General features: G+C 49.2%; 1 protein-coding gene across 1 annotated transcript in view; it reads left to right on the forward strand.

The window, feature by feature from the left end:
- Nucleotides 1-12,391, forward strand: part of Ttll11 (tubulin tyrosine ligase like 11) — an 83,671-nt gene extending 71,280 nt beyond the window's left edge. Inside the window, exons 5-6 of the mRNA XM_032903181.1 lie at nt 10,969-11,064; nt 11,973-12,391. Of these exons, the coding sequence (XP_032759072.1) occupies nt 10,969-11,064; nt 11,973-12,092 (216 nt within the window). The 3' untranslated portion in view covers nt 12,093-12,391. The remainder of the gene's footprint in view (nt 1-10,968; nt 11,065-11,972) is intronic.
- Nucleotides 12,392-12,606: the final 215 nt, after the last annotated feature.

A 12,606-nucleotide genomic window follows, 5' to 3' on the forward strand; every position in this document is an offset into this window, starting at 1 on the left:
TGAGAAGATTGGTCAAGGGGGATGTGTTCAAAATGCCAGGAGAGAGGTGCTCAGAGAATACCTGGGCATGGGCTATAGCCTCAAACATTGCCAGGATGTCAGGCAAGACCATTGCTAGCACTAACCATTACGTTCACTGACACTTGTCCCGGGGACGCGAGCAAGAACTGTCTTGGGCATCCAGCCAGTTTGTGAGAGGGAAGGAAATGGTGTAAAGGAGCTTTTAAGCACATTTTAAAAACATAGCTCTCAGGGGTGAGACAGGGGCATGGAGACCAGGCACTCACTGGGCACACCCTTCCTGCCACCAGATCTGTCAGACGAGGCAAGAGAAGATAAAATGAAGCTCTGGGATTCTCTCCTCCTAATCTTTGATATTGTTGCATAGCAGTGTGTGTGTGTGTGTGTGTGTGTGTGTGTGTGTGTGTGTGTGTGTGTGTGTGTGTGTGTGTGTGTGTGTGTGTGGATAAAACAACACAACACATTTGTAAGGATCACACCTGACCCAGTGCCCAGCTCCAATGTGTGTTCTTCCTAGTCTCTTCCCCAGCCCGTGCTCTACATAACCACTGTTCTAAGTGTTATGTTCAATTTTCAGAACTACACATGGTCATGCATGTATGTCCCCCCAGACAGGACACCACCGTATCTGACTCGTTTCAAAGCTGCATAGCAGTCCCCGGTGTGAAATCCTGAAGTGCCTGCTCCTTCACAGGCAATGGTTCAAATGTCTGTCCCATCGCTGGGGCTGGTGGCGTGGCTTTGCTTGTACTGGTGCACAGCACATAAACACGTACAGGATATTTCCTGCCTTGACTAGGAGGGTCAAAGGCAGCAAGGGCCAAGAGTGAGGAGAGGATCAGAGCAATGGCTCTCACAGTTGGATACCTACTGACTAGCCCACAAGAAACTGGGTAGCTCCAGATCCAGAGACTCAGGGACTGGGTCCCCATCAGCAGGGTCATCAGGTGAAAGCCCCTGGACAGGGACGGGAAAATGGGAGAAGTAGGGATTGTCCTGTAGAGTCCCATCCATGGTCCTATGCCAGCCCCACCCTCCGTGCCTTCAGTTCTTAAGCAGGTATGTACAGTAGCCATGGGGAGATGCTTAGAAAGAGCTGCTGAGGACTTCCAGACAGTGCCAGAACAAAGACGCCCTGACCCAGGCCACCACAAAGTGAGGGCAGAGGAGCCACTTGTAGTAACGGTCACACCCTAGGTTCATCCCTGAGGACAAGTGTGGCCATGCCTGTTTGGCAGTGACAGCTATTCTAGGAGCATCAAATGGGGCCGGGCAAGCACAGCAAACCGCAGAGGCCCAGCAAGGAGGACCGAGAGGTCATTATGTGCGTGTCCTCAGTAGACAGGCCGCAACAGCCATCAGGGTTGGGGCAGGGCCAGCTGTAGGGCACTGAAGGTCTGGGTCAGGAGCCACTGCTTTGGTCAGGGTCACATTTAGCAAATGGGCCCAGAGCCTCATGACCGTTTGCCACTGCTTGATCACACACACTAAATGCTTCCAAGGTGAGGAGACAGGCTGGGAATGAAGCCCTTTCTGGCTTGGTGAGTACTGGAGTCTTTCTCACCACCCAGTGCCTCTTAGGTTCCCTGTGTACACTCACACCTCTGTCTCTGTCTCTGTCTCTGTCTCTGTCTCCTCTGTCTGTGTGTGTGTGTGTGTGTGTGTGTGTGTGTGTGTGTGTGTGTGTGGTGTGCGTGTGCGTGCTGGAAAGTGATGTGGGTGAAGAGGCTTTAAGAAGGTGTCAAGTGGTATCTGCTTAGCATTTCTTGCTCTGAGGGTCTCAGACACAAGGTGAGGGAGAGGATTTGGTATCCTACTCGAAGCTGAGTCCACTCCTGCTTGCTCTGTCTGCATCACCTTTCAGGATGCTGTTAGCTGGGCTCCAGACATCTGAGCAGATCTTGAGCAGGTTTCCATGGTATGGTTCTGATGTCCGTTTGCCATGTGACCCATCCTAAGTCACTTAACTCTGCAGGAGTTCAGCTTCCTCCCCTGCCTCATGGGGTCGGCATCCAACCTCTGTGAGACAGGGATCACGTAGGAAACACTTTGCAAACTGCTGAGACTCTGCACAAGTGCAGGAAGTTAGTTTCTTACCTGGGTAGGCCTTTCTTGTTTGTAGCAAGGCCTGACCAGATGGCAGCATTACGGAGCATAAACCTTAGCCAACCAGATTACACTCATCTGGGGCATGTGACTGTGACCCTGTTCCAGCCATGACCGCAGTAATGACTTGGAAAACATGGTGGCCAAGCGACAGCTGGCATGGCTCTGTCGTGGTCAGGTTTCCTGTAATCTGCTGCTGAGGAACACAGCTGCCCTGTCATTCTAGCCTCTCCCTTGTCATTGCTCAGGCAGCCCCAGCCACAGAGCCTCACATCTGCCATCGTGAGGGCAACAGTGTGATCCAGCTTAAATGTCAAGGTCAGCCTGGGTGTAGACGATCATGTGGTAGAAACACACAGAGGGAACAGGCTCTGTGGCTTGGACTGTATATTTGTCGTGTTCCTTATGTCTAATTCTGGCCTCAGCCATGACCTCCTGTTGGGTGTCGAAAGATTCAGCTTTCCTAAGACCTAACATAACCCTCCTCCTCCTCTGTCCTCTGCCCTCTTTCTTACCCCACAGCCCGGACACATTACCAGACAGAAGTGGAGAATCAGTGTATGTGTTGGTGGGGAGGGGTTGTCAAGGGCTGGAGCTTCCTTCTCAGATGGACTGGGTTTGGGCTTCTCCCAGCTCCTGCTTACAGCTCCTGGTGAGCTTAGCAAGTCAACCTTTCCTAGTCTGGATTTCTGTGGCTACAAGGAGGTAGCTTGCTTGTAGCTATATCCCAGAGTTGTCCCGTGCTCCAGTAAGAGGGAGCTGCGTGGACCAGTCCCCAGCACAGAGCAGTCACTTAATAAGTGAGAGGATGGGTGTTTATTACTATGGCAACAGCTCTCACACCTACCCACGAGAAAGGACCTTGAAGTTATGGTACATCAGCAACTATTCTCATTTTGATGTTAACTAGGACATTGGTGATACAAGTTTGGAGCCAAGTCTGGAAACCTGGTGTTTTAGCCACATCTCAACCTGGCTCCCTAGCTCCCCTGTGCCTCAACCTTGGTTCTCCCATACCAGATCTGCTTCCTCTCCTGTGGTTGTCACCAGTGCCTCCCTGGTCGTGCCGTTGGTTTTCCTCTGTCTCTGCCAGGCTGGTCTGATCTCTCCTATTCATTGGTTTCAATATTCAGTACCTTCCAAAGTACAACTCAAGACCTTCTTTCTCTGTAAAGCCTTCCTTGACCACTCCAACAGCTACATTATTTTCCTCCTTTGCAATCTAGCACATACCCTGGGTACCCACTGAGATGAGGCCTGAGATAGGTATGGGGCATGTGGCTAAGAACAAAGGGAGGCCAGGGCCTCTAAGGGATGCTCCGTTTAGTGTGAAAGACTCACAGAGATAATCCCTGCTCCTTATACACCATGCTATCCAAGGGCACACATGAGATGAGGGGGGAAGAGTTAACTGCCCAAGCAAAGCCTTCCAGAGGAGGGGATGCCCAAGTGAGTTCAAGGCATAACGAAGAGGTTTTCCCAGCAGACACTGAAGGGTCCCACATTTTCATGTTTCCCTGCTACCTTCCTGGTTGCTCTTCCCCCAGCCTCTTCCTCTGGTCCTGTCATTATTGGAGATATATTGGAGATCCCTGGAGATCGATTCTTAGAAACTTGTCATTGTACACCTACCAGCTCTTCCTAAGTGATCTCATCCTGCCCATGGCTTCAGGGATCAGCTGCGTGCTGTTGGATTCACATTGCTAATCTTGACCTCTGCCGGAGCTCCAGGCTGTCATATACCATTGATCACTCCCTCTTCTACTGGGATAGCTGGTGGGCACCAAACCCAGAGGCAATAGCAAATCTGCGCCTTCCCTCCTAGAGCCTGCCATCCACAGCCCTTCCTGCCTTAGTGAGCGAGCAGCACTCACATGACCAGAAGCTGGAATCACCCTTAGCTCTTCCATCCCCTTCTTCCCACATGCAAGCCACAAACGACCCTGCAGTAGCCAACAGGATGCTTTAGAGATTCCAGTCAGATGACATTGACTTCCTTTGCTCAAATCCTGCATTATAAGATGCTGTCTAATCCATCCTCTCTGTTCTATCAGAGCTCAGCTCCTGTCATGTACCTGTTGGTCATCCACTTGGTCACTCAAAAGTAGCCTCCGTTCTCAGTGCTCCATTCTGGAATGCTCTTACCAGCCCTTCAAACAAAACTCACTCTCTTACTTTACTCGTTGTTGACACATCACCTCCTGAAATCCACAGTTCTGATCGTGATGGAGGCACAAAGACTCACCGTCAACCGCTAGGCTCCCAGGAACATGTCACACAGGCATCTGAGTAAGCGTCCTGAGCTTCGGGCGGTAGAGGTGGCCTTCCACTGTGAGCCCAAGAAAAGGGTGGAATCAAGGCCAATCCTATTGCTGTCCCTGTTTTCTGTTAGAGGCAGCGTCTGGAGTATGGGACAAGGATGGGGTACCACACAGACCTGGCGACCTCAAGGAAAGTGACTGGTGATGTGGTCTAGGTTCTGGAAAGATGCTGGTTAAGTCAGGAAGGAGCCTCAGAAATCTGTCTCAGGATCCCAGCAAGTCTTATTGGAGTCCTAGGCCACTTGTGTGATGGTGGTGGTGGTGGTAGTAGTGGTGGTAGTGGTGGTGTGGTGGTGGTGGTGGTATATTCATCTACCAAGCTCGCAGAGAATGACACAGAACTGATAATGGGACCTCTGAAGCTCACACATGATGGGGAGGAGTCCTAGTCTTGCACAGAGTCCAGACCTGAGCTACAGTCCAGAGGCCTTGCTGGTTACTGAGGGTGTTCAATGAAGATGTCAAAGATGTTCTGTCTCTACAAGTTGACACATGGGTTCTTCCTCAGTTGACACAGCCCATCTGACCATAAACAAGACTTTAAGGTATCAGAATAACTCACAAAGACTGATTGCAGCACAAAGCCCAGAGTCTTGAGATGGATGCTAGACATCCGTCATGGTGCCACCATGGTGCCCAGCACCCAACTGAAGAAAACACTGGCAGTGCACACGGGAAGGAAAGCTGGGGACAAGCTGTTCACTAGATCCAAAGTCTAAATGATGATAGAACCAGCAGGAAAAGAATAACAAAATAATTATAGCGATCACAAGAGCACAAGGGAAATACTATGTTAATGAAGATAGAGCTAGGTGTCCTTTAAAAAAGCAAGTCAAGCTTCTAAAAAGACTAACATCTAAGGCAAGCATCCTGGTCCACATCTGCAATCTTAGCACCGAGTAGGCTGGGGCTGGGGCTGGGGCTGGGGCTGAGGCTGGGGCTGGGGCTGGGGCTGAGGCTGGGGCTGGGGCTGGGGCTGGGGCTGGGGCTGGGGCTGGGGCTGGGGCTGGGGCTGGGGCTGAGGCTGGGGCTGGGGCTGGGGCTGAGGCTGAGGCTGAGGCTGGGGCTGGGGCTGGGGCTGGGGCTGGGGCTGGGGCTGGGGCTGGGGCTGGGGCTGGGGCTGGGGCTGGGGCTGAGGGATGGAGGCCAACCTGGGCTGTGTAGTGATACCCCATCTTAAAGAAAAATAAAGAAGGAGCAAGAAAACAACCAAAATGGAATCTTGTTAATGATGTGAGGTTTCACTGACTGAGATTCATGACAAACTGAAGAAAGTAGCAGTGACCTTGTAGACACCAGCAGAGCAAAACTACACAGCAAAACTACACAGAGGAGCACAGGGAAGCAAATCACGGAACAGACCCGGAGGCCTCACACTCGTTCATCTGGGTCCCAGGACAACAGAGGAAAGGAAAGCACAGAAAACACGGAAAGAACGGGTAGTGGATACTTTCCAAATTCGGTTAAACATAACAGAAGTTCACTATCCAAGAAGCTAAAACAAAACAAAAGATAAAAAAACAAACTAAAACAAAACAAAAACACTAAGAAACTTCAAACAGGACACACGTCATACACCCCCCACTCATACACCTTCACCCCAACCCATCCCATCCCAACCCACACACACCACCATAAGACTTATAATCAAACTGTGAATAACCAGTAACGATAAGAACAACCTTACAGCAGCCAGGGAAAAAAGACTGATTCCACTGAAAGGAAGAAGGACATGTACACACACACAGATACACACAGACACACACAGACAGACACAGACAGACACACACACACACACACAGACAGACACACAGACACACAGACAGACACACAGACACACAGACAGACACAGACACACACACACACACACACACACACACACACACATTCTATGAGAGGCTGTGTGAGTCGAAAGACAGTGGCTAACAAAAGGTTCCTCCTCAGGAAGGCCTTCCCTGGCCTCTACCCCTGTGCCAGGCTCTGTGTTCTTACCTTGCTCATGGTCCTCTCTCCTCAAAAATGTGAGTCCTGGAGACCACAGAGCTTTATTTCGAGTTGCTTTGAGTGACAAAGAAATAGTGCCATCCAGGAGGAAGAGAAGAGAAGAGGGTCGGAGAGACACAGCAAATTAAAGCAAGCTAGAGCTGTGTGATTAGAGCCACGATGAACAGGAGTGAGAGGAGGTAAGGATGCTGTGTGAGACCCTTAACTGAGGGGCACGCCACAGGGCTTGGACCCTATGGGCAGAAGTGAGGCAGAGGAGTAGTAGTGTTCTATCGGCAGTCTAGGAGTTACCCTGCCATCTCACACCAGATAATTTAATTTAAAAGTATGAGTTTGAAATCAGATAGGTGAGAGCTGAGAGCAGGGTTTCAGAAGTGGACCTGGGCCAGATCTAGAAAACTCCTGTGGGAGCTGGTGACCAGGAAGCTGTAAGGTGAAGGGAGGAGTTTTGACTTGACCGATGGTTGGGTAAGGAATAAGGGAAGCAGTGTAGATTGTAGAGGAAAAGGATGCTTTGCTCGTTATCTACCACTGCGGACAAATGAGCAGCCCAAAACAGCCTTCCTTCATAATCTCAGCATTCCTGGTGATCAAGAAGCTACAGGGAGGGGCTGGAGAGTTGGCTCAGCCTGTAAGAGCATTTGTTTGATGGTTTTGATTCCTAGTACCTATATGCGGGCTCACAACTCCTTTAACCTCTGACCTCAGCAGGCACCAGGCACACACGGTGCACAAATGTACAAGCAAGCAAAATACTAATACACAGAAAATAATAAAATGAATAAATCTAAAAACCCCAGCATAATAAGTTTTTAAAGATCTAGGGGTATAATTCTAACACTGAGGAGACAGGTAGATCTCTGCAAGTTAGAGACTAGTCTGGTCTACATAGCAAATTCCAGATTAGTCAGGGCTACACAGTGAGGTCCCTCCCCCTTCTCAAAACAAAACAAAACAAAAAAACCTGGGAGTAATTGATGTGTCTTTGGCTCCAGTCTCCAGGCTGGCCAGCATGTCAGTCCTCCTCCAAGTTCACTCAGTGTTGACGGCCCTTAGGTCCTGCTGGCAGGTGGCTAGATAGATCAGGTCAATTCTATCCTTCTCTACAGGGAAGCTCACTTGCATGCCTGGTGGCTTCTTTCAGAGTGGAGAAGAGCACCCCAACACAGAAGCCACTATCCTTTTTTTAACTTAATGTTGAAAGTGGCACACCATCACTTCTGCCTTCCTGTCAGAAACAGGTACTAATAAACCTAGCTCTCAAGTGGGTAGAGCTGGTTGGGGGTTGCACAAACTCTTGAATCCTGGGAGATGGGACTCATTGGGACATTAGAGTCCATAGGCCATGGGTAGTTACATGTATGCTTTGAGGAGTCCCAGACCTCCTTTGTTGAGAATAGTTGATTTGGGTGATCTATAGCTCACTCAGAAGAGAGCATTCTCTCTGTGGAATGCGGCTCGAAGTCTGTGTGAGTCTACAGTCAGTCACTCTGGACCCTCTCCACCTCAGTCTGAGCATCTAGAGGTCAACAGTGGAGCCCAGGTGGTTCTAAATGCCAGGGCAGCCTTCGGGCTGGAGGCCTCGCCACGTAAGTGTTGATTGAAAGGCTCCATAATGCAGATCATATGACTGAAAAGCCACCTCTCCATTTGACAACGCTTGCCGTGCTGCAACTGTAGGGCAGACTTAGAGGGAGCTCCTTCCCTTCCCAAGCAACAGGTTCCTAGGGCCGCCTAAGAGAAGGGACTAGACAAGATTAATGGGTTCTCAAAAAAGACAAAAAGAAAAATACACAAATGTCTCTTCCTGGAAGTAACATATTAAAAGTGCATCAAAGTTGATCCAATCTGTCCGGCTTCCTCCTTCCAAAAGAACACCATCCTCGGAAGTTGTGGACCAAGAACATTCCAGACTTTTTTTTTTTTTCCAGTTTAGACAGTTTGGAATTTTAATGGCAAGATCCAAATCAAAGTTGTTCCCAGTCCTTTGAGTCCAAGACAGTTCATCAGCAAACTTGTTGAGAGGAAAATAATCCAGACGTCCTTAAACTTAGGAAAGCTATAACATTGCTTGGGCTTCCTTAGGCACATCTGGTGCTTTGCAGAATGGATCACATTCTGAGTCTGACTTGACGGTGCTTGGTTGTAGAAACTATTCGGTAAATATCGCACCAATGAATGAGCGAAAGCTCTCATTCCCATTTTACAGGTAAAGACAGTGGGGCCTAGAGGCACTGAGAAGCTTGCCTTCAGTCATAAAGGCAGAGCTGGACCATGAGTGGCTCCTTGCCACTCTACGACATACCCAGGCCATTCCAATTTCATGCTGATGGCTCAGTTGGAAACTGGAAAGAAAGCTAGCCTAGGCCACCTTCTATATGGTGAGCACAGTCCCAGGTGGTACTTTTCATAGCCGTGACTCATGACCCTGTAGGGCCTCTATTTTATGCCCATTTTTCAACAAGGTAATGGGCTCAGAGAGTAAAAGCCTGTTAAAGAGCTAGTGGGGTAAAGTGGGCTAAGACGGGAGCCCAGGGCTTTCTGATTCCAAAGCACATTCCAAACCATGCACCCATGTTCTGACTCTTGAATGGATGGCATCAACTGCCCCCTCCTCCAGCTCTCAACATTTTCGTTCATTTACCAGTCCACCGGGCCTGGGACAGAAAAGTGTCTACCTCGTTTGAAAGAGTGTAAATCCATACTTCTAAAGTGCAGCAGAAAGGCGGGCAGACAGTTAAGGATGACCAGCGCTGGCACCAGCCATCGGCCTCGGCCTCATCTGCAGCACGTGGCTCGGGCCAAGTCCAAAGTTACCCTGATGATGTCACCAGATCTCTTAAAGGCCTCATCACTCATACCCACGTGTCATTTATTATTAAGCAGGTCCGTGATCCATGCAGCATATCTACTGATTTCCATCCCTGACTTTTCATGACCACAGGAAGAAAAATAGTCCAAGGGCGATTTTTCCCAGCTCCTCATCCTGATTGCCCTTCACCAAGACAGAAGTTCATTTTGAATCATTCCCCAAAATGGCCATCCAGACTTTGATTTCATTAATATAGATGAATACAGTTTGATAATTATCATTTAACTAATGCATATTCTGTACGGTTGAGCAAATGGATTCCCGTCATCTCTCCCTCTGAGGTCCATAGATGAAGAGGTGTCTACACTGTACCTTTCTTTTCTTTCCACTTGTCCTCCCGCATTATTTTTTTTGTGACCCCAGGGTTGTGTCAATGTTGTTGGAAATGTTCTAATGTTCTTCCTTCTCTAGAGATAGAGACCCCCTCCCCCACCCCAGAATCTGAGGTCTGTGGAGTTCAAGTCTGAACCTCATGAGGAAGGATCTCAAGGATGAGAAGTTAAGCAGGTGGAGGACTATGTAAGGGGGAGAGCATGGGGCACTTGGTCTGACAGACTCGTTAAGGAAGGGTTCAGAGGCAAGGGGACTGGGGGGCTGGTTGACCGAGCTTCACCTGGTGCCGGTCGGTACTGGATTCAAGCACAGGTGCCCAGCAGTTGGTGCTGGAATGAGCCTTGAGTGCCGGCCCAGCCTGTGGTGGTGGGGAAATGTGTGGAGTCGCTGCACAGGGTCCCACGTTTGGAGTGGCTTTCCAGCCTGGTTTGATGCTCTGGTGTCACCGTCAGGAAAGTATCCGTGATTTTTGAGCAAAGAGACATACACTCATATAATACTGGAGGCACATGTGATTGGTTTAGATGTGAAAGCCAATGCGTGCACACTAGGCGGCCTGCACTGAGGAAACCCATGGTGCTTTCTGAGGCCCAAACTCTGCTTGTAAGAGTGTTTTCATAGGATCTAATGAGATTCCGAGTCTTTGGTGCGTCAGATAGTTACTAATGCTGTGTGTGTGTGTGTGTGTGTGTGTGTGTGTGTGTGTGTGTGTGTGTGAGTGTGATGTCAAATAGGAACACACACACACACACACACACACACACACACACACACACACACACACACAGGCTCACCCAGGGGAGGGTGACTGCCCCATTCTACACTGATCCAGCGGGTGTGGCCTGTAGGATGAGCTGCTCTGAAACCTTATGAGACACTCAGGCACACCAGGTTAAGAAGGGTGGCCTTGGGTTTCCAGAGATGCAGCCAAGAAGTAACTTAGCAGAGGGAAGTGGACAAAGGCCAGGAGAGAAGTCAGTGGACTGCTAGGAGTCCTTAACATAATGAAAAGCCTGTTAAAAGGAAAGGGGTCATGGTTTTATGGCGCTTGCGACACAGACAGTGCTGAGAGGCACTACGGGAACACAGCCCATTACCAAGGTTTCCATAAAAAAAGGCCTGCTATCCATTTGGTCAGACAAGTACACCCAGAGGAGCAAGGGCTGAGGAGGTCAGAGGTCAGGGTCAAGGCCAAGGCTGGAGACAGAGTTTGAATTTATTTTCCTCTTAATGTCCCTAATACCATATGCAATCCCTGAGAAGAACCTGTGGCCCTGGGGGATAATGCTGAGTGATGTCTGTTCTGCCCAGATTCTAGGCTTTGACATTCTTCTGATGAAAAACCTGAAGCCCATGCTACTTGAAGTGAATGCAAACCCCAGCATGAGGATTGAGCATGAGTACGAAGTAAGTGATGCAGCCCCCCTGGGCCGTGAGGCTGCAGAGCGCCCCCTGGGCCGTGAGGCTGCAGCAGGCAAACCCCTGCAAACCCCTTTGCTGCCCAAGACTTGCCATCCTCGAAATTTCACAGCAAAGTTTCGTTTGAGTCAAATACTTTTAGTTCTGTCGAGCTCCAAACAGAGTCTATTAATATGAGACCTTTCTGACCCTTGGTAATTTCCCAGCATGCCATTCTCCTCATTTTTAAGGTGGGAAACTTGGAAGCATCGAGTCTTTCCATCAGTTTTTTTTTTTCCCATCAGTTTTGACATGAACTAATTAGTTAGCCTCCGGAGATGAACTAATTGAAATTCTATGACTATGAGTTAGCCACGTCGATGTTCTTGAGCCACTAAGATAAACAGTACATTTAACAGTGCCTATGCTGCCCCTCACAACACATTTAAAAAGCTGGAGGAAATACCCCTAAAATTACTAGTGGGCTTTGGGGGGATTATCTGGATTCTTTTAATTTTCTTTCAACCCTCTTCACATTCTCAGCTCTTAGAAAAATAATCCAAGAAGCACAGTGCTAAGACCAGGCATGTGGTGCACATCTGTAGTCCCAGGAGTCCAGAGGGCAGAGTCATGAGTTCAAGACCATTCTCAGCTACATATCAAGTCAGTGGCTAGCCTTGGCTAACAAAATAAAACCATACCACCACCAACAAAACCATAGTGCTAGTGTTCCTCTTTGTAAGTTTTGTGATTTTATAAAAGGGAATTTGCATGCTAATATGGAGGGAAGGTCTAAAGACTGTTTTCTATGGATTCGTATAGGCCAGATGTATAATTGCACAACCATTTGAGCTCATCAGAGGCAGTCAGGGACTGGGTCCCAGTTTGGCTCTAACTCAGAGTTCTTACCTTCCAAGCTCTCTCCAGGAGTGTTTGAAAATATCCCCAGCCTGGTGGACGAAGAAGTGAAGGTGGCCGTGATCAGAGACACGCTGCGCCTCATGGACCCGATGAGGAAGAAAAGGGAGATCCAGTAAGTCTCTAGTGTGTTACTGCTTTCTGCCGGTTCCTTCATGTCTCTGCTGTGTCCCAGGCAGGTGAAGTAACTTCTTGAGAACTAAATGGAGAGACCACACATCTCATAAATAGTCCCATGTCACCAGCAACTCAAGAGCAGGAATGGTTGAGAGTACAGCTCAATGGTAGAGCTTATGCTAGCCTGTGTGAGACCCTAAGTCCAATTCCCAGCACCACATGCAACCTACCAACCAACCAATACACACTGAACTGACGAGGGGCGGGATCCAGTGATACATTTCCCACAGCCATCCAAATCCTAACCCCCCACCCCCCGCTTCCTCAGTGACAGATTCCACACTTGCTCACCACTATTTAGTGGGCAGGAGTGTGACAGCATGCAGGGGAGACCCCAGCAGCTGGACACAGAGAGAGCTATCTCTGTCCTCCCTCATGCTCCTTTTGACTCCTGTGGGTGAGCTTTGAGTTTGCAGAGTGGATGCCATCGCCTTCTAACACCTCTAGTGCAGGTCC

The sequence above is a fragment of the Rattus rattus genome, chromosome 5 (assembly GCF_011064425.1).
Source record: "Rattus rattus isolate New Zealand chromosome 5, Rrattus_CSIRO_v1, whole genome shotgun sequence".
In the NCBI taxonomy this organism is placed as follows: domain Eukaryota; kingdom Metazoa; phylum Chordata; class Mammalia; order Rodentia; family Muridae; genus Rattus; species Rattus rattus.